At 46.8% G+C, this 18928-nt stretch overlaps 1 protein-coding gene and 1 long non-coding RNA gene across 6 annotated transcripts in view; one reads left to right on the top strand and one right to left on the bottom strand.

The window, feature by feature from the left end:
• Positions 1-12463, top strand: part of LDHD (lactate dehydrogenase D) — a 100304-nt gene extending 87841 nt beyond the window's left edge. For all 4 annotated transcript variants that reach the window (XM_075577074.1, XM_075577075.1, XM_075577076.1 and 1 more), the window contains one exon: positions 10159-12463. In XM_075577074.1, coding sequence (XP_075433189.1) covers positions 10159-10366 — 208 coding nt within the window. In that variant the 3' untranslated portion in view covers positions 10367-12463. The remainder of the gene's footprint in view (positions 1-10158) is intronic.
• The window catches only part of LOC142470129 (uncharacterized), a 57615-nt gene extending 40722 nt beyond the window's left edge, over positions 1-16893 (bottom strand). The window contains exon 1 of one of the 2 annotated variants that reach the window (XR_012789175.1): positions 16621-16893. This is a non-coding gene — a long non-coding RNA (uncharacterized LOC142470129). Of the gene's footprint in view, positions 1-10104; positions 10205-16620 lie in introns of those variants that run through there. The other variant, XR_012789174.1, reaches the window with a different exon arrangement.
• Positions 16894-18928: the final 2035 nt, after the last annotated feature.

The raw sequence follows: 18928 nt of genomic DNA, 5'->3' as shown, positions 1-18928 counted from the left end.
GATTGCCGCTAGGGACAGGGAACACAGTGAAACATACATACATACAATGCTTTCAGAAATATATAGTAGATAAAGTAATATCGTTGTGCCTAATTGCCTGAGGGTTGGTAACGGGTGCTACCTATGTTCTGAGGGTAATGGAACACTGTGACAGGGTGAATTCAGGTACTGATAGTTATGCATGGTAAACATACATCTGAGTCTCATTTCAAACTATTGAATGACATCCTATATCGTGTGAATAAGGTTACACAAACAGGGGAGGTCATTTGACAAATATTAGTCCCTAAAGTTTTTATTAAAACAGTGTTTAGCCTAGCCCATACTCTCCCATGGGGTGGTCATCTGGGCAGAGATAAGACCACGGACCACATCTCGTCCCGATTCTACTGTCCAGGCATACATGGTGACATCGTGAAACTATGTGAGACCTGTCCTGAATGCCAGTTAACTAGCCAAAAGGGACAGAAGCGAGCTCCCTTGGTTCCTCTGCCCTTGGTATCGGTCCCATTCAAGAGGATTGGTGTAGATCTGGTAGGACCTTTAGAACACTCTGCAAAGGGACATAAGTCATAGATTATGCCACCAGATATCCTGAGGCCTTCCCCCTGAGATCAGTCACTGCTGAAAAGGTAGCTCACGAGATGTTAGAGCTGGTCTCTCGGGAAAGACTGCCCCAAGTAATGTTAACCGACCAGGGAACAAATTTCATGGCAAGTTACTGCAGGATATCCTAAAGTTATTGGAGGTTAAATCCGTCCGGACCTCGGTCTACCATCCTCAGACTGATGGATTGGTGGAGAGGTTTAACCGCACTTTAAAAACCATGCTTAGGAAGTTTGTGGATACTGAAAAACAAGCTTGGGATGAACTTCTCTCTTTCCTATTGTTTGCGGTGCGAGAAGTTCCCCAGGCCTCTACAGGTTTCTCCCCGGTTGAGCTCCTATATGGACGCCAGACTCTGGGTATTCTGGATCCTGGGAGGAGGAGCCCTCCCCCTCCAAGAATACCCTTCAGTATGTCATAGACTTAGAAACCGCCTAGACATGATAGGTCTGTTTGCTAAGGAAAATCTATAATCTGCTCAAGAACGTCAAGAGAGGCAGTATAACCAAAATGCCCGCATAAGTGTTTTCCATCCTGGGGACCAAGTGATGCTGCTATTACTGACTTCAGAGAGTAAACTCCTTGCGAAGTGGCAGGGTCCTTTCCAAGTTCTCCGCCGCACCGGTGAGGTGAACTATGAAATCTCTCAACCAGGGTCCAGGAAGGTTAAACAAATCTACCACGTAAGCCTCCTGAAACCCTGGAAACGATGAGATCGCTATTCATCCACCCTCAGGAAGGAGAGACGGATTTGGGTCCACAGCCTCCAAAGGGTAGTACTTACAATGACCATCAGGTCCCTATGGGAGAGAAGTTAACAACGGAACAAAGGTTAGACCTATTGGAATTAAGTGACCAGTTTCCAGATGTTTTTTCTGAGCTGCCAGGGCAGACAGATTTAGTGTCCCATAGGATTGAGACGGAACCTAGCGTAAAAGTATAGTCCCGTCCCTATAGATTGCCAGAGGGTCGAAAAGACCTTGTAGAGAAGGAGATAATAGACCTGTTGGAATTGGGTGTGATTGAGGAGTCCCACAGAGAATGGTGTAGCCCTATAGTGTTGGTCCCTAAACAAGATGGGAAGGTGAGGTTTTGCGTGGACCTCCGAAAGGTAAATGCCGTAACCAGGTTCAATGCATACCCAATGTCAAGGGTGAATTAATTGCTTGACTCCCTTGGTAAAGCGGAGTATATCTCCACCCTAGACCTCACGAAAGTATATTGGCAGATTCCTTTAGCAGAAGAATCCAAATGCAAAACTGCCTTCACCACCCCTCTCAGTTTATACCAATTTGTCACTATGCCATTTGGGTTACATGGGGCTCCAGCCACATTCCAAAGATTAATGGACAAAGTGCTACGACCCCATAGGGCATATGCCACTGCCTACTTGGATGACATCATCATCTATAGTAGGCACTGGCAGTCCCATATAAAAAGGTTAAGGGCAGTCCTAACATCCTTAGAGAAGCAGGGCTCACTGCCAATACAAAAAAATGTGCCCTGGAAAAAGCTACTACAAAATATTTGGGCTATGCCATTGGGGGAGGTATAGTAAGGCCACTTGACAGCAAGGTGGCCGCCATAAAGGAAGTCCCAACCCCACAGACAAAGACGCAGATCCGCTCCCTTTTGGGATTAGCAGGGTATTACAGGTGGTTTATACCAAATTTCTCAGAGATTACAGCACCCTTAACATATTTAACAAAAAAGAGTGCCCCGACCTAAGTTAGATGGTCTTGGGAGTGTCAAAGCGCCTTTGATATGTTAAAGAAGTGCCTAACAGAGGGCCCTGCTCTTTGGATCCAAAATTTTAAAGAGCCCTTCATAATTCAGACAGATGCCTCTGAGGTAGGACTGGGAGCAGTTCTGTCCCAACAATTTGATGGTGTTGAACACCCCATATTGTTCATCAGCATCCAAGGGAAGTGAGGTATTCTGTCATTAGGAAAGAGTGCCTCGCAGTAAAATGGCAATTGAGGCCTTGAGGCCTTATGTCGCTGGGATACACTTCACCCTAATCACTGACCACGCACCCTTGAAATGGTTAAACACCATGAAGGACACAAACTCGAGGTTGACCCGGTTGGATATGGCCCTCCAGCCCTTCTCTTTGGATATACAGCATAGGCCTGGGAAGGAGCATGGAAATGCCAATTTTTTTTTTTTTTTTGTCGCGAGGAGTGGAGGGTCGGGCTTCAGCCGTGTGGGGCCCTAGCCACACACAAACAGGGGAGGTATGTGACAGGGTGAAGTCAGGTACTGATAGTTATGCCTGGGAAACGTACATCTGAGTACTTCATCCAGAACTCAGAAGGTTAACCCAGGAAGAATGGTTGGGCAATCAGGAAGTAAGAGGATACAGCTGACAGCCACCTTGATAAGGAATGCATTGCTTGTGGAAGGTGGATGTCTCAGACTGCAGAGCTGTCCTATGCAAGCTGCTAGCCAGATGGATTTCCAACCCTCTCTCTCTAAAACACAGTAAGAACTTTAATATTGTTTCCTGACTGTTGTGTTATATGTTAAAAGGTTGGAAACTGGAGATAGACAGCCAGCCTGATAGATAGGGCTTAGATTGTTAGTAAGTTCTCCCAATGTGGAGTAGGTGTTATTTTGCTGCAATGTTTCCTATGGGGTTTGTATTGCCTTAAAGGGACAGTGTGCCCAAATGTTTAGTTCTGCTGTGGAGAAATAAAACCACTTAACATGTGCTTTAACCTGAAACTACACGTGTGGACTAATGTCTGAACTCGCATTCAGGGCGTCCAGCCACAAACACCATAAAGAAAATTCACTGGCAATTGGCATGGAGAGCATCAAAAGAAAGTACAGTGATGGTTAGGGTTGCCAGGTGTCTGATTTTGAACCAGACAGTCCGGTATTTTGCCCCTGCGTTCGGTATAAAATGAAAGGTAATACCGGACATGTATATGTCCGGTATTACCTCTCTCCTAACGCAGGGTAAATGTGCGGGGGGGGGAGCCGGCGGCCGCTCAGACCAGTTGCCACCATGCCCGGCTCTCTCTTGCTGCAGGCTTCTCTCTCCCTGTCTGTCCCATGCCAAGGTGTCTGAGGCAGATGCGCGCCGGGTCCTCTGACGTCAGTGCCGGAAGTCAGCTAGGCTTCTGGTGCATGCCGGCGTGAGAGGGAGGACCGGCGTGCGTCAGCCTCAGACACCTCGGCATGGGACAGAGAGAATCCTGCAGCGGAGGAAAGCTGGGCTTGGCGGCAACTGCTCTGACCAGCCGCCAGCTCCTCCGCATCCACTTTCCCCACCTCTGCCTCCACTGTCACCCCCTCCACAGGCACTGCCCCCTCCTCTCTGCCGCCACCGGTTCCCCCGCAGCCACCGAACCCGACCTGTAAGTCTGAATTTTATTGGGGAGGTGGGGGTATATTTTATATTACATAGTTACATAGTTAATGAGGTTGAAAAAAGGCGTACGTCCATCAAGTTCAACCTAGGCTAAATTTAGACAACAGATACTTTATCCTTTATCTATACTTGCTTATTGATCCAGAGGAAGGCAAACAAAAAAACCCAGAATCATATCATCCAATGATATCTCATAAGGGGAAAAATAAATTCCTTCCTGACTCCAAGAATTGGCAATCGGATTAATCCCTGGATCAACATCCTTCCCATGTATACTTATACTGTACTGTATACCTTTCCTTTCTAAAAAGATGTCCAACCTTTTTTTTTAACAAATCTATTGTATCTGCCATCACAGTCTCCATGGGTAATGAATTCCACATTTTAACTGCCCTAACTGCAAAGAACCCTTTCCTTTGTTGCTGGTGAAATCTCCTTTCCTCCAACCTTAAGGGATGGCCCGAGTCCTTTGTACTGCCCGTGGGATAAATAGTTCTTTTGAAAGTGCCTTGTATTGTCCCCGAATATATTTGTATATAGATATATATATATATATATATATATATATATATATATATATATATATATATATATATATATTTATATATATATATATATATATATATATATATATCATATCCCCTCTTAGACGCCTCTTTTATAATGTAAATACATCTAATTTAGCTAGCCTCTCCTCATAAGTTAGATTGTCAATCCCCTTTATTAATTTGGTGGCTCTTCTCTGCACTCTCTCTAGTTCCATAATGTCTTTTCTTTGGACTGGTGCCCAAAATTGTACTTCATATTCAAGGTGTGGTCTTACTAATGCTTTGTAAAGGGGCATAATTATGTTTACTTCCCTTCCATCCATTGCCCGATTGATGCAAGATAAGATCTTGTTTGCCTTTGCAGCTACTGCATGACTTTGGGCACTATTGCTAAGCCTGCTGTCTTCAAGCACTCCTAACTCCTTCTCCATCAAGGATTCCCCCAATTTATCCCCATTTAATTTGTAATCGCATTTTTATTCTTGCATCCCAAATGCATAACCTTACATTTATCTGTATTAAACCTTATCTGCCATTTACCTGCCCACGTTTCCAGTCTCTCCAAGTCCTTCTAAAGAGAAATTACATCCTGCTCTGATTCTATTACCTTACACAATTTAGTATCATCAGCAAAGATGGAGATTTTGCTCTCGATCCCAACCTCAATGTCATTAATAAACAAGTTAAAAAGCAGGGGTCCCAGTACCGATCCCTGGGGTACTCCACTCACGACTTTAGCCCAAGCTGAAAAAGTTCCATTTATGACAACCCTCTGTTGTCTGTCCTTTAACCAGTTTTCAATCCAGGTGCATATATTATTACTGAGTCCAATTTTCTTTATTTTGTACACTAACCTCTTTTGTGTGAAACCGTATCAAAAGCCTTTGCAAAATCTAAGTAGACTACATCAACTGCATTACCCTGGTCTAAATTCCTACTTACCTCCTCAAAGAAACAAATAAGGTTAGTTTGGCATGATCTATCCTTCATAAATCCATGCTGACTATCAGTAATAATTTTGTTTTACATTAGGTATTCCTGAATATTATCCCGTATTAAACCTTCAAGTAGCTTCCCCACTATTGAAGTCAGGCTTACAGGTCTTTAATTCCCCGGTTGTGATCTAGCTCCCTTTTTAAATATAGGCACCACATCTGCTTTACGCCAATCTTGTGGTACTGAGCCTGTGGAAATTGAGTCCTTGAATATTAAATATAATGATTTGGCTATTAGTGAGCTTAACTCCTTGAGAACTCTTGGATGTATGCCATCGGGGCCAGGTGCCTTATTTACTTTCATTTTTTCTAGTCGCTTATGAACTTCTTCCTTATTTAATCAATTGTTCATTAATATGGAGGTTGTGGTTTCCTCCTGCGGCACTACTATTGAACTTGATTCTTCCCTGGTAAACACAGAGGCAAATAATTTGTTTAATTCCTCTGCTTTTGCCTCCAATAATCTGCCTACCCATCTCACACTGAAAGGGTCCTATATTTTCTTTTCTAATTTTTTTTGTCATTAAGGTACTTAAAGAACATTTTAGGGTTGACCTTACTTTCTATTGCAATCCTTTTTCCAATATCCATTTTTGCTCATTTGATTGCCCTTTTGCAATTTTTGTTACATTCCTTATAATTCTGAGACGATGTCTCTGTCCCTTCTGACTTAAAGAATCTAAACGCCTTCCTTTTCTTGTCCATTTTCCTCCCCAACCTGTTTATTTAGCCACATTGGTTTTGACTTATTTCTTTTATACTTATTACCCACGGGTATACACTGATAAGTGTGCTTTTCTAGCAATGTTTTAAAGACTGCCCATTTATCTTCTACATTTTTCCCTGCAAAAACATCATCCCACTGTATTACTACTAGATTAGACCTCAGTTTATTAAAATCTGCCTTTCTAAAGTTTAAGGTCTTTGTTGAACCCAAGTAATCTGTTTTTTGATCATTTATTTCAAACTAGCTGATATACCCGGCGTTGCCCGGGCGTGGAAGGGCAGGGGGCATGGAGTGGAAGGGCGGGGAGGGGCGTGGAAGGGCGGGGGGGAGGGGCGTGGAAGGGCGGGGGGGGGCCAAGGGGTGTGGAGGGCAAAGGGCAGGGAGGGGCAGGGGGGGCAAAGGGCAGGGAGGGGCAGGGGAGGCAAAGGGCAGGGAGGGGCAGGGAGGGGCAGGGGGGCAAAGGGCAGGGAGGGGTGGGGGGCAAAGGGCAGGGAGGGGTGGGGGGGCAAAGGGCAGGGAGGGGCGGGGGGGGTGCAAAGGGCAGGGAGGGGCAGGGGGCAAAGGGCAGGGAGGGGCAGGGGGGCAAAGGGCAGGGAGGGGTGGGGGGGCAAAGGGCAGGGAGGGGCGGGGGGCAAAGGGCAGGGAGGGGCGGGGGGGCAAAGGGCAGGGGGGCATCACAGGCACCCACTGACACGGGGGCATCACAGGCACCCACTGACACGGGGGCATCACAGCCACAGGCTGCACCCACTGACACAGGGAACTTCACAGCCACAGGCTGCACCTTGTCCCACAGACAGAGCTGCACCCACTACCAGGCTAAGGACAGACCCACTCACGTCCTGTACAAAGGCCGTGGCACTTACACACCCCCTGCACACAGGCCGCGGGTGGCACTGACCTGCCGGTAGCCGCTGTCCGTGGGGTTGAAGTCGCTGCCCCCGTGCCGCAGGGAGAGCTGCAGGTGTGGGAACCCGTGCAGCCAGTACAGCCACCAGGGAGGCAGGTATTCCACGCGAGACATCCTCCCACCCGCGGCGGGCGGGTCACAGTGCGGAGAGTGCGGGGAGCGGACACAGCGGCATCCCGGGGAGGAGGAGAGCGCGGGGGCACACGCGCGTGCACACAATAGAGAGCCGTGGGGGGTGTCCCGGGCGCTCGCTCCGCTCCCCCGCTGACTGTAGCGGCGCCGGGGGGGGGGGTGAAAGCACGGGAAACAGGGAGACACGGGGAGAGGAGGTAGTGCGCGCGGGTCACGATGACTTGGAGGCTGATGTTCGGGGAGGAAGAGGCGGAGCCTCCGGGACCGGCGGGTAAGAGAGCGGGAGATGAGCCTCCGGGACCGGCAGGTAAGAGAGCGGGAGATGAGCCTCCGGGACCGGCGGGTAAGAGAGCGGGAGATGTGTGTGTGGTGTGTGGTGTGTGTGTGTGTGTCGTCACTCCGCCTCAGGCCAATGAGAGGTGCGGGGGCGGGCGGCCCAAGGGACCAATGAGATTTCCCCTAGGGACACAGGAGATGCAGACAGGCATACAGTGCTTTCACAAATATATAATAAGATGAGACCATGTTATGATCACTGTTAACAAATATTCAAGTCCTGGAACATTTGGGTATTACTTCTACATTGTTTGATATGACCAAATGTATATGTATTTTTGGGAGGTGGGGGTATATTTTATATGTATTTGGGGAGGTGGGGGTAAATTTTATATGTATTCGGGTGACGTGGCTGTATTTTTAAATGTATTCAGGGGCGTGGGGGTTGCATCTTTTACCATAGTGTCCAGTATTTTTGGACAAGCCACCTGACAATCCTATTGATGGTGCACACCTGCAGGTGTCGATGGCCCTACACACCTGGTCTACGTGTGCACCATCAATGTACCTTTTTTTTATGCTCCACTGGCCAATGGCCAGTATATTTTCTTTATGGTGATCTATTTAAAAATGTAAATGCATCCCATATAGATCCCTTAGTTAGTACAATACAATATTTCCCAACCTTGGGGTGGGGGGGGGGGTGGGTCTTACATCGAGGGCCCGGAGTGACAGGAGGGACATAGGCACAGGGAGATACAGGAAGTGAAAAAGACAAGGAAGGACAATGAGTGACAAATAGACAGAGAGATAGGGTCAGAAATTGTGACAGATGAGGAATGGCGGTTGTTCTGCATCAATAACCCATTTCATATCTTCCCTGAAATCCTTATTCTGTTCAATGGAATTTGGCGCAGTCAATGGCTGAGCCACCTGTGCCTGTTGGTGGCCCTTGTGAAAAAGCTCACAGTGATGTGTCAATTTGCATCACTTCACTTCTGTAACAATTTCATCTGAGCCAAATCAATACATTCTTGTTACCTGAAAATAGCTCCGAGGTCGCTGAATTCAGCCATTTCTGGCAAACTCGATTGATTGCTGCATATTTTGGGTTATCACCAGTTCTAGGATTTTGTGATTTTTGGTAAAAAATGCCAAGACTACACTGAATGCCATTAAAAGAATATCATTTTTAAATAATTCCTGATTCACGTTCTCCTTACAAAGAGGATTGCATTAAAATGAATCATATCGGTCCACATATGAAGAATTTTTAATAGGTGTACAGTATTTCTTTTCTTAGAAGAACTATTTGATTGTAATTTGCAGTGATGTCTTGTGGTTAAATAACTTAAACCCTGCCCTTGTTTGGGCAGTATATTATCTATTGACATGCAAGATACAACAATAGTTGATGCATAATATACTAAAGCATCAAGGTGCAGTGCCAATTAGATCGCACAACACCATTGAAGTAGCTCGGCTGTGTCATTGGTTTCCTTAAACAAATTGTATTAACCACAAAGTTTATCAACCATTTTACTATTACAAATATTTTGACATTAAAAAGAAAAAAAATCAAATACGTATTGATGTCTGATTAAACAAATGCGCATCTCACTGTAATCTAAGTCAGGGGTATGCAATATTTCCCCCATGCGCCCCCTGCCTGCTCTCCTCCCCAGCTTGCGCCCCCCTCCCAATTTCGGCTCTGGCGTCACGGGGTCATGTGACTTTATGTTGTCATGGCAACACAATGTCACCTGACCCACGACGAAACGTCGCTGGAAGCCAAGGTAAATTTGTTGCGGAGGCCTCGCACTGTCCCCCGGCATTTCATTTAAATGCCTTGGGGGAGAGTGCGGGACCTCTGCAACTGCCACGTCACCCCGGCCCCGGAAAGTCTTGCGCATCCCCCACTTTGCGCACCCCTGATCTAAGCCCTTGTAGGGGTAGTGGGTGAACCAAGAAGCAAATAACCCAAACACTTGTTATGTTAGTTAAGGTTATTGTGTCATTACCCTCGCAGTTATGAATTATGATGTCCCTTATATATTCTACAGTGTAAAACTGTATTCAGAACTCAGACTTGCTATGGAAATGCAAACTTATATATCAGTATGCGACTTGAATTTTTGTTTGACATCTTTATCTTTGAAACATATGTCCCGTGCATATCCATGTACAGGGTCATTCTGAAACTATGTGAGCCATATTTATTAAGAAGTGCTATTCCTTAAGACATCTTCCATTCTGGAAGACATCTTGAATGGGCCATAAAGGATTGTATGTACAAAGCTGTGCCCCCACCCTATGTCTCCTTTTATGTAGAGTATATTATTAGTTAAAAAAATCATTGAACGTATTAAACATGCCAGTGCTATCACATCAGTCCTACGGTTCCCGGATGATGTGCCTAGGTTTTAAATAACCAGCTACATTGTTAACTCCTTCAGTCACTGGTGTACAGCTCTTAAGAGAAATCGGATTTGACAAGGGGGAGAAAAAAGCATATTTGAAAAGTGTCTTACTTTGCTGAGCTAAATAATCCATACCCCTAATTTATGTTGGTTTCTCCACTCTAGGAAGGCCCTGGCTCTGGACGGCACCTGCACAGGGGAACATGGCATTGGGTTAGGAAAACGCAAACTATTAGAGGAGGAGGTTGGCGAGGTTGGCATTGCGGTAATGAAGCAGATCAAAGCCACACTGGATCCCAAAAATCTCATGAACCCCGGGAAGGTTCTTTCCCTAGATCCTTCGATCGAGCTTTTGTCACTTACTAGATCCTAATTTAAAAGTGCTGCTCGGCCGGCGGATTTTGCAAAGCGCTGAGCTGCAAGTCCACTGTGGCCCGAAAGGGGTGAACGCCTTCACTGACCCAGGAGCTTTTTTTTTTTCCCCAACTTAAATTTTTTATTGGAGATACATGTACAGACATTATTTCACAGGCCATTGTGTCACTTCCAATTACAGAAACAAAAAAACATGAAAGCTTTTTAACCGCCAACAACAACCAACAGATGACACTAAAGACAAGACGGATCAGACAAGGGAACCGGGGGGGGGGGGGAGGGGGGAGGGTGGGAGGAGGAAGAGAGAAGGCGCCGGGGTTTGAGGCGGCGAGCTTCTTTATTCGCTGCTGTGCTTTCCCAAGTCCTGGCGGGGATACTAAATGGGATGTCCCTCTGGGGCAAGGCCTGCCTTTGTGTCTGCTTTCCGAACCTCTACCTGTGGGGCTGTCCTCTACCAGTTCGTCGCTGTGTCGTGTCGTATTTCTGACCTTCAAAGGAGAACGCATCTAATCTTATCAATGAAGAATCATGGCGGCATCCACCCCTGGGATGTCTAACTGAGCCAGCCAAGGTGCCCAGACTTTTAGGTAATTTGTGCCGGAGTCATTAACCAAACTTTTTAATTGTTCCATCCGGCAGACGTGCCAACTCCTGTTTCTGATCTTAGGGATAATTGGGATATCTTGCTGCTTCCATAATGCTGCGATCTCGCACCTCGTGGCTGTAGCAAAATGCGCGATTAATTTGTGCGCTGCATTTGACAGACCCTGGACCCGTCTGCCCAACAGGAACACCCACGGGTCCAGGGGGATCTCCAAACCGAGAATCCGCTGTATCCAGTCTCTAATTTCTTCCCACATAGGGGCCACTCTTGCGCAAGACCACAGCATGTGTCGCAGATCTGCCACCTCCCTGCACTGTTTAGGACAGAGCGGGGAGTAGCCTCTAACGAATTTAGCTAAGCGAGTTGGGGTGTAATACCACCGCATCAGGACTTTATATGTGTTCTCCTTTAATGTGGTACCGATTGAGCTTTTTGCTGCTGCCTTGATAATTCTGTCCCATTCCTCGTCCTCTAACGTCTCCCCTAAGTCCGCTTCCCAGTGCCTAATGTAGCACAGTCTGTTTTCGTTGGGCGTCGTTGGACAGATCACTTCCCTGTACATTCTAGATGTAAGTCCCCTTGTCTCCGTACCTCTGGAACACAGCTGCTCAAAATTAGTTCATGCCGGTCTGATTGGTGTTTTATTGTAAAAATCTCTGATCTGAAGGTACCTAAAGAATTCACTGTTTGGGGTAGCTTTAGAGGCTTTCATTTGCTCAAATGATTGTATAGATGTTGTACCCTCCAGATCTTTAAGGCGGGACCCAGGAGCTTTTAATGCATCACAGGCATATTGGCAGCGAAGGATTAAAGGAGTGGTGCGTTTCACCAAAAATTGCGATATTAGCTTAAAATGATACGGGGCTCGTTACAAGCAGAAAATATCAACTGAAGAAATGAACACATAAAAAAGTGTCAGTTTGTCAGAAAAGACAACACTCCTATTTTCTAAAAATGATCGTAAACTAAAAATGAATTAAACCAAAATTCTATTTGACACCATAAACTTTGAGATGGTTTTATAATCAGGCAGGTTGGGTCATTGTGCTGCATTCAATGTGTAAAAGCAAACGTTGCCTCTTTTAATCTCCCACTGGTTATGAAAACACACAATGCTTATTTTAAATCAGTGGACAGAATTGCACCAGATTGATGAAAGAATAAGGTCCCATGGGATTTCTTTGCTTCAATAAATATAATGACCTTTTTTGCTCCATCTTTGTTCCATTGTACAGCCTGGAAACTTAGATGCATACTGCAGCCCACTTTATGTTTTGTTTGATAGAAATGGGTGAAAACTTTTCACAAGTTCGTGAACGTGGCAAACGTGGAACATTTGGGAGAAAAAGTCGAGAATGCCTCAGACTTCCCCAGAAGTCGCCATTGCAAACTTCCTCACAGAAAGCAACATAATTGGCCAAACTCAGAAGGTTTTGCTATATTCTTAATAAAACTTGTGAAATTGATGAATGTTTCCATCAGATTTACTAATGCGCCCTACATCTATAAATAACAAATAATACAAATAACACATAAAGAAGGGCAGAGGTTCCAAAATGGAGCCGTCGCCTACATAAGGGCCACTGTGCCTCTAGGGGGTTGCATGCGTTTGGCTCTTCCCCCCTCCCCCCACACCAGGAGGTTGTGATATTTGCACGCGCCAACGGGGGGGAGGTTACTCGCGCAGGCTATTTAAACCCTGCGCTGGCTAGTAGCCCCCTCCCCCTGCTGCCCTGATCCCCTCTCCCCCTGCTGCCCTGATTCCCTCTCCCCCTGCTGCCCTGATACCCTCCCCTGCTGCCCTGATACCCTCTCCTGCCGCACAAATCATCCCCCCTCATGCTGCCCACACCATCCCCTCCTGCTGACCAGACCACCCCCCCCCCTACGGCTGCACTGAGCCTCTCCGCACCAGCATCCATCCCACCCACAGCCGCAGCGGAGTTACCCTCTCCCCCATGGCACATTTCCCCTGCCCTACGTCCCTGTGCATTGTGCCCCTCATGCACCCACCCACGCACCTTACGCCCACGCGTCTTCCCAACCACACGGTATGCACCCGCACCTTACACGCACTATGCCTCTGCACCTTATGCGCCAGCCCCCTATGTGCCATACGCACCTGTGCCTTACGCACCCACCCCTGTGCCATACGCCCCTGCGCCATATGCACCAGTGCCTCACACACCCACCCCTGCGCCTTATGCACCCGTGCCAGCCCGGGATCCATCAACGGCAGCCCCACTGCAGCTGGCCACGGGTGTCCCACGGTCATCGCCATTGTCCCGGGCGGCTCCCCTGCAGATACGCCGATACCAAGGGCCCAGGGAAGCGTCACTGATCCGGGGAGCAGCAACAAGAGCCGTGCAGCAAGCAAAAGGTCCAGGATCGGTGAGGGGGTACCCCAGCCATGAAATAAAGGCATTCTGCTCGGCTGGGTCCCCCTGAGTCATATAAAGTGACAGTAGATTGTCAGTTCTGCAGCCCAGGGCTGGCTGCAGTCTCATTAAGGTGTAATAATGTGTTTCAAATGTGCCCGCTAGGTAATAAGGGGCTTTTACCGCTGTTTGGAGGGTTAATTGGATAAGTACGCTTGTGGTTATGTGGTGAGTCCCAGCATTGCAACATTGACTCACTGTCTAGCCACAAGACAAGCAAGGGAAAGCCGAAACCACAAGCGTAATTGAATAAGTGATTTGCGGTTAGGTAATGCGTCAAGAGCGATCAATGTATAAAGTGGTTTCCTCACTCAATTAAGGTCAATTGGGAAAGTACGTCTGTGGTTATCGATTGAGTCCGGGGATCGCAACATTGCATCCTGGCCCCAAACCACAGACCGGGGGAAAGTAAACCACAAACCACATCACAGCACACACTCAATTAACTAGCTAACTTTGGCTAGGAACATCGTAACAACCCCATTTTTTGTATACAGGGTGCTAGGAGGGATTCATATAGACCAGGATGGTTACTATATTTGTAACTTAAACGTAAGGTTATGAATAAGAATATTGAGTCCAGTCCGCGCTCTTGCTCTTTAGGATAGTGGAATGGTGGTTCCTCTCTAATCTCTTGCAGCTCTTAGTGTTGAAGGTGTCTGCCCCCACCTCCAATATGGATCCCAGCACGAAAACTCCAACCGCGATACCAAGTCCCAGAAAAAAAGAAAAAACACAAAAGCGCACCAAGATTGAGATATGATATGTATTGACAACAAATAAAGATAATAATATGCACTTACATATATAAAAACTTTAATGGTCCAGATCACGATCGTCACTTCTATTGGTAGGGCAACATATGGGATGAAGAGGGGGGGTAATCTCTGTCCTCAGGAACAAGCCCCGCGCGCTGGGGCTGTATTCAGAGGCTGCGCTGCGTCTCTGCTTCACACGCTTGTCGGCGTGTTGATCTGCGTAGTGCGCATGCGTGGCAAATGAGGCCCCCTATAGTAGTCCCGGAAGTGCCCGCCCGTTTTCCGTTTCGATCGAAAATGGCAATAAAAATAGCAATAAAAACACTTGTGTGAAGACTGGCTGTATGTGATAAACAGACCAGCGACACCCTTCGCGACGCGTTTCGAATACAAAAGTATTCTTCTGAGTATTATTCGAAACGCGTCGCGAAGGGTGTCGCTGGTCTGTTTATCACATACAGCCAGTCTTCACACAAATGTTTTTATTGCTATTTTTATTGCCATTTTCGATCGAAACGGAAAACGGGCGGGCACTTCCGGGACTACTATAGGGGGCCTCATTTGCCACGCATGCGCACTACGCAGATCAACACGCCGACAAGCGTGTGAAGCAGAGACGCAGCGCAGCCTCTGAATACAGCCCCAGCGCGCGGGGCTTGTTCCTGAGGACAGAGATTACCCCCCCTCTTCATCCCATATGTTGCCCTACCAATAGAAGTGACGATCGTGATCTGGACCATTAAAGTTTTTATATATGTAAGTGCATATTATTATCTTTATTTGTTGTCAATACATATCATATCTCAATCTTGGTGCGCTTTTGTGTTTTTTCTTTTTTTATGAATAAGAATAACCCTGATTTTAGTGTATTAAAGTCATAGCGACCGGGTCATTTACACTTCAGCCAGGCAGGTCAGTGGATACATTAAAGATGCACTATGTTAATTCATGATCAGCCATTCCAGGGATAAGTCATGCATAGTGTGGGTCCGGACTGCTAAGACACCCTGTGGAGCTGTCTCCAGGATGTCTCAGAGGCCCCGAGCTTCAAAGGGCCACAACATGGTGAAGGTGCTAAATGCCGGGAAGTATATATGAACATTTTGCCTAGCAGATGTCCGGGAGGGAGGGAGGTAGACCTTCTGTCGCCGAGCAAGGGGGCTTGGTCAGGTATGCTAAGCGGGTTATTTATAAAATATTTTAGCAGGAAGTAATACATTGAGAGTTACCACTCGTTTTCAAGTATGTCCTGGGCACAGAGTTAAGACAAATAATACATGGTTACAAATACAGTTACATAAATGAACAGGGTATACATTATATACAAGACATTGCGTGCACAGTTAAAGAAAATATATATTATAGGATTATGAAACAGTTACAGACCAGATTAAAATGTGAGACATAAACACAAACCAGAAGATCACAAGGTCTCCCAAAGATCCCCAATAGTTGCACTCTATGGCTGCTGAAATATAGGGGGTTAGATACTCCCCAACATAATGTCGGATTGGCTGTATAGGTACACAAAGTAACTGCTCCCAAGACTGTGTGAGGACAGTAACCACTAAAAACCTAAATAGGTCGAAAATAATGAAATTTTATTAAACCTTAAACAACGGCGCAAACACATAAAAATCAATTAAAAATGGGTGGTGTAGTAGCTTTAACAGGGAACAAGGAGTAATCCCCAAGTATCTATATGTGTAGTCCCTGGTGATAGATACTAAGACGTTCCATACAAATAGCTCACTAGGGAGGATGGTGTGTGATGTCTAATATGGATATTTATTTTAACCCTTTAGGTGCAAAGAATAAAGTTGGTATCCAGATATAGGGTTAGTTATGATATCACTAGCAAATAATCCTCGCTTAGCATGTAGGTAGTGGGTGGCTGTATATATATGGTATACAGATATACATATAGTGATGTGAAAAGTATCAGATCATATATAATGCAGTACTAATAATGAGACCTATAACAGTATACATGGACATGTCCCCACAGCCTCGGTATCACTGTGGATCTAACTTGTTATAGCATATATGTCACAGACCCAGGTATAAGGGTATAGGGTAACCAGGCACACAATCACACAGCAGTGTATCACAATATGTCACAGTAGTCACAAAGCTATTAATAGTGTGCAGTGATATCCTATGTGGCCGTAGCCAATACCCATCTTGTCATAATATGTCTCAATTACAGTACTCTATGTGCGTATTATATTGACGCTACAGGCACCCGCCACCCATCCAACACATCCGCCCCCTAGCAAGCCGGAACAATCTCACCCGTGACCTCCACGACGTCAACGCAATGATGTCATACCCGACGTACGTTTCGCGCTTCAGGACTGGCGCTTTCTCAAGGTAGGAGGTGGCAACTAGGTTAGAGCCAGTGTATTATATACCCATTGGTGTGCGGTTCATTTAAAATGTACTTACTCACCAATTAAGGTGAAGTACAGCCAAAGTGTGCTACGTGCACAGTATTAATATAATAATTAATTTCATAGTGAATCACGGTTGAGGTAAAGAAGGAGGAAAGTGTACAACTGTCCCTCATGATCTATATCAGCGGCGCGCAAGCTGTGGGGCGCGCCCTCTTGGGGGGGGGGTGCAAGATTATGTAGGGGGGGGCGCGGGCTGCTTGCAGGGAAACCTGGGGGCGGGCAGAGCTGTGCACGGGCGGCCAGAAGATCCGTGCTGCTGCTTCTATGTCTGTGTCTTGCAGAGGGGGCGGGGCCAGAAGCTCCGTGCTGCTGCTTCTATGTCTGTGTCTTGCAGAGGGGGCGGGGCCAGAAGCTCCGTGCTGCTGCTTCTATGTGTCTGTGTCTTGCAGAGTGGGCGGGGCTTCTCTCTGCACACAGACAGCCCCTCCTTCTCTTCCTGTCTGCTTCCCGCACCAGTTTTCAGCAGCATGGGGGATCAGAGCATGTCGCCCCCCAGGTGAAAGTGTGTGTGTGTGTGTGTGTGTGTGTGTGTGTGTGTGTGTGTGTGTGTGTGTGTGGGGGGGGGGGGGGGGGATTGAGTGTGTGTGTGTGTGGGGGGGGGGGGGGGATTGAGTGTGTGTGTGGTGATTGAGTGTGTGTGTGTGTGGGGGGGGGGGATTGTGTGTGTGTGTGTGTGTGTGTGTGGGGGGGGGGATTGTGTGTGTGTGTGGTGAGTGTGTGTGTGTATGTGGTGATTGATTGAGAGCGAGTGTGTTTGTTGTAATGCAGCGGTGCACAAACGGGGGGCAATGAGGCGCAAGATTATTTAGGGGGGCGCAGGCGGCGTGCGGCAAAAACTGGGTGCCCGGGCCGGCAGACGCTGTGCGTGGGAGGACAAAAAAGCTGTGCGCGAGGGGCGGCCAAGAAGATGTGCACGGGCGGGCAGCCAAAGATGTATGCGGGTGGCTGAACAGGATAGTAACAGGATAGTGCAGGTGGCAGCCACGTGATGGTGTGTGAGCACACGCGCAGGGGCTTCGGAGGTACGGGGAGGAGCACGCCCGAGCACGGTGAAGTCAAACGCCCCTCCCGGTGTCTGCCCCTCCCGGTGTCTGCCCTGCAATAGCGCTGTGTTCCTGCTCTCCGCTGGCAACCTGCTTCGCTGCGATCCTCTGCAAGTGAAAGGGTAGGCTGCCACTATAATACTCATACTAGGAATGTACAGAAATAATTAAAAAAAAGTGAACACACAACATTGAAAACGGAAAAGAAATAATAATGTAAGTAGGAGTGTGGATGACAATGGGGATAGCAAGGCAAAGAGCAGGGAGGGGAAGGTAGAAACAAAAAGGGGGGGGCAGAGGAAAGGGAGGTAGCAAAGAGGTGGATGAATGCCCCCCAAAAGTATTGCCTTTGTGCACGTACGCTCTCCCAAGCTTGGCGCTTGGGGAGACAAACAGAATTGACTTTGAAGTGTGCTCAGCAGCAGTCAATGCACACACACACAGCCACACACAAACACACACAAATAGCCCCGATCCACGCTTGCAAAATTATGCAGGACACCCTGCGCTCATGCTTGGAGAGTTGGTGATGTCACCGCTCTCAGCGGCAGCGTGGACGCAGCCTAATTTTGCAAGCGCGAGCTGTTGAAATATGTAAGTATTTAGACATATGTGGATTTATATTGTATATCGTTTGATAAAGGTTTTTTTTTTTTTCATGTGATTTTGATTACATCAGGCAGGGGGGGCCCGAGAAATTTTATGGATGAAATGGGGGGCTCGGCTTAAAAAGTTTTCTCACCCCTGTTGTATTGTATGTCTTTATTTATATAGCGCCATAAATGTACATAGCGCTTCACAGTAGTAATACATATCATATAAATAACAAATAATATAAATAACAGGTCATGGGAATAAGTGCTTCAGACATAAAAGTAACATTAAGGAAGAGGAGTCCCTGCTCCAAGGAGCTTACAATCTAATTGGTAGGTAGGGAGAACGTACAGAGACGGAGGAGGGAATTCTGGTAAGTGCGTCTGCAGGGGGCCAAGCTTTATGTATCCTGTGTTCAGAATGTTCACAGTGCTATTCGTATGCTTCTTTAAGAAGATGTGTCTTAAGGTGGGTCTTAAAGGTGGATAGAGAGGGTGCTAGTCGGGTATTGTGAAGGAGAAGAGGGTGGTCCACGGTGTCGAATGCTGCAGAGGTCGAGTATTATGAGCAGAGTGTAATGACCTCTGTCTTTGGCATAGTAAACATATTGATTTCATTCACTGTATCGCATTTCATTTAATTTCACAATTTAGATTTACAGACCCAA

Source organism: Ascaphus truei, chromosome 19 (assembly GCF_040206685.1).
Source record: "Ascaphus truei isolate aAscTru1 chromosome 19, aAscTru1.hap1, whole genome shotgun sequence".
In the NCBI taxonomy this organism is placed as follows: domain Eukaryota; kingdom Metazoa; phylum Chordata; class Amphibia; order Anura; family Ascaphidae; genus Ascaphus; species Ascaphus truei.
Note: the sequence above shows the minus strand (reverse complement) of the source record. Positions and strands in the feature narration are given on the sequence as shown.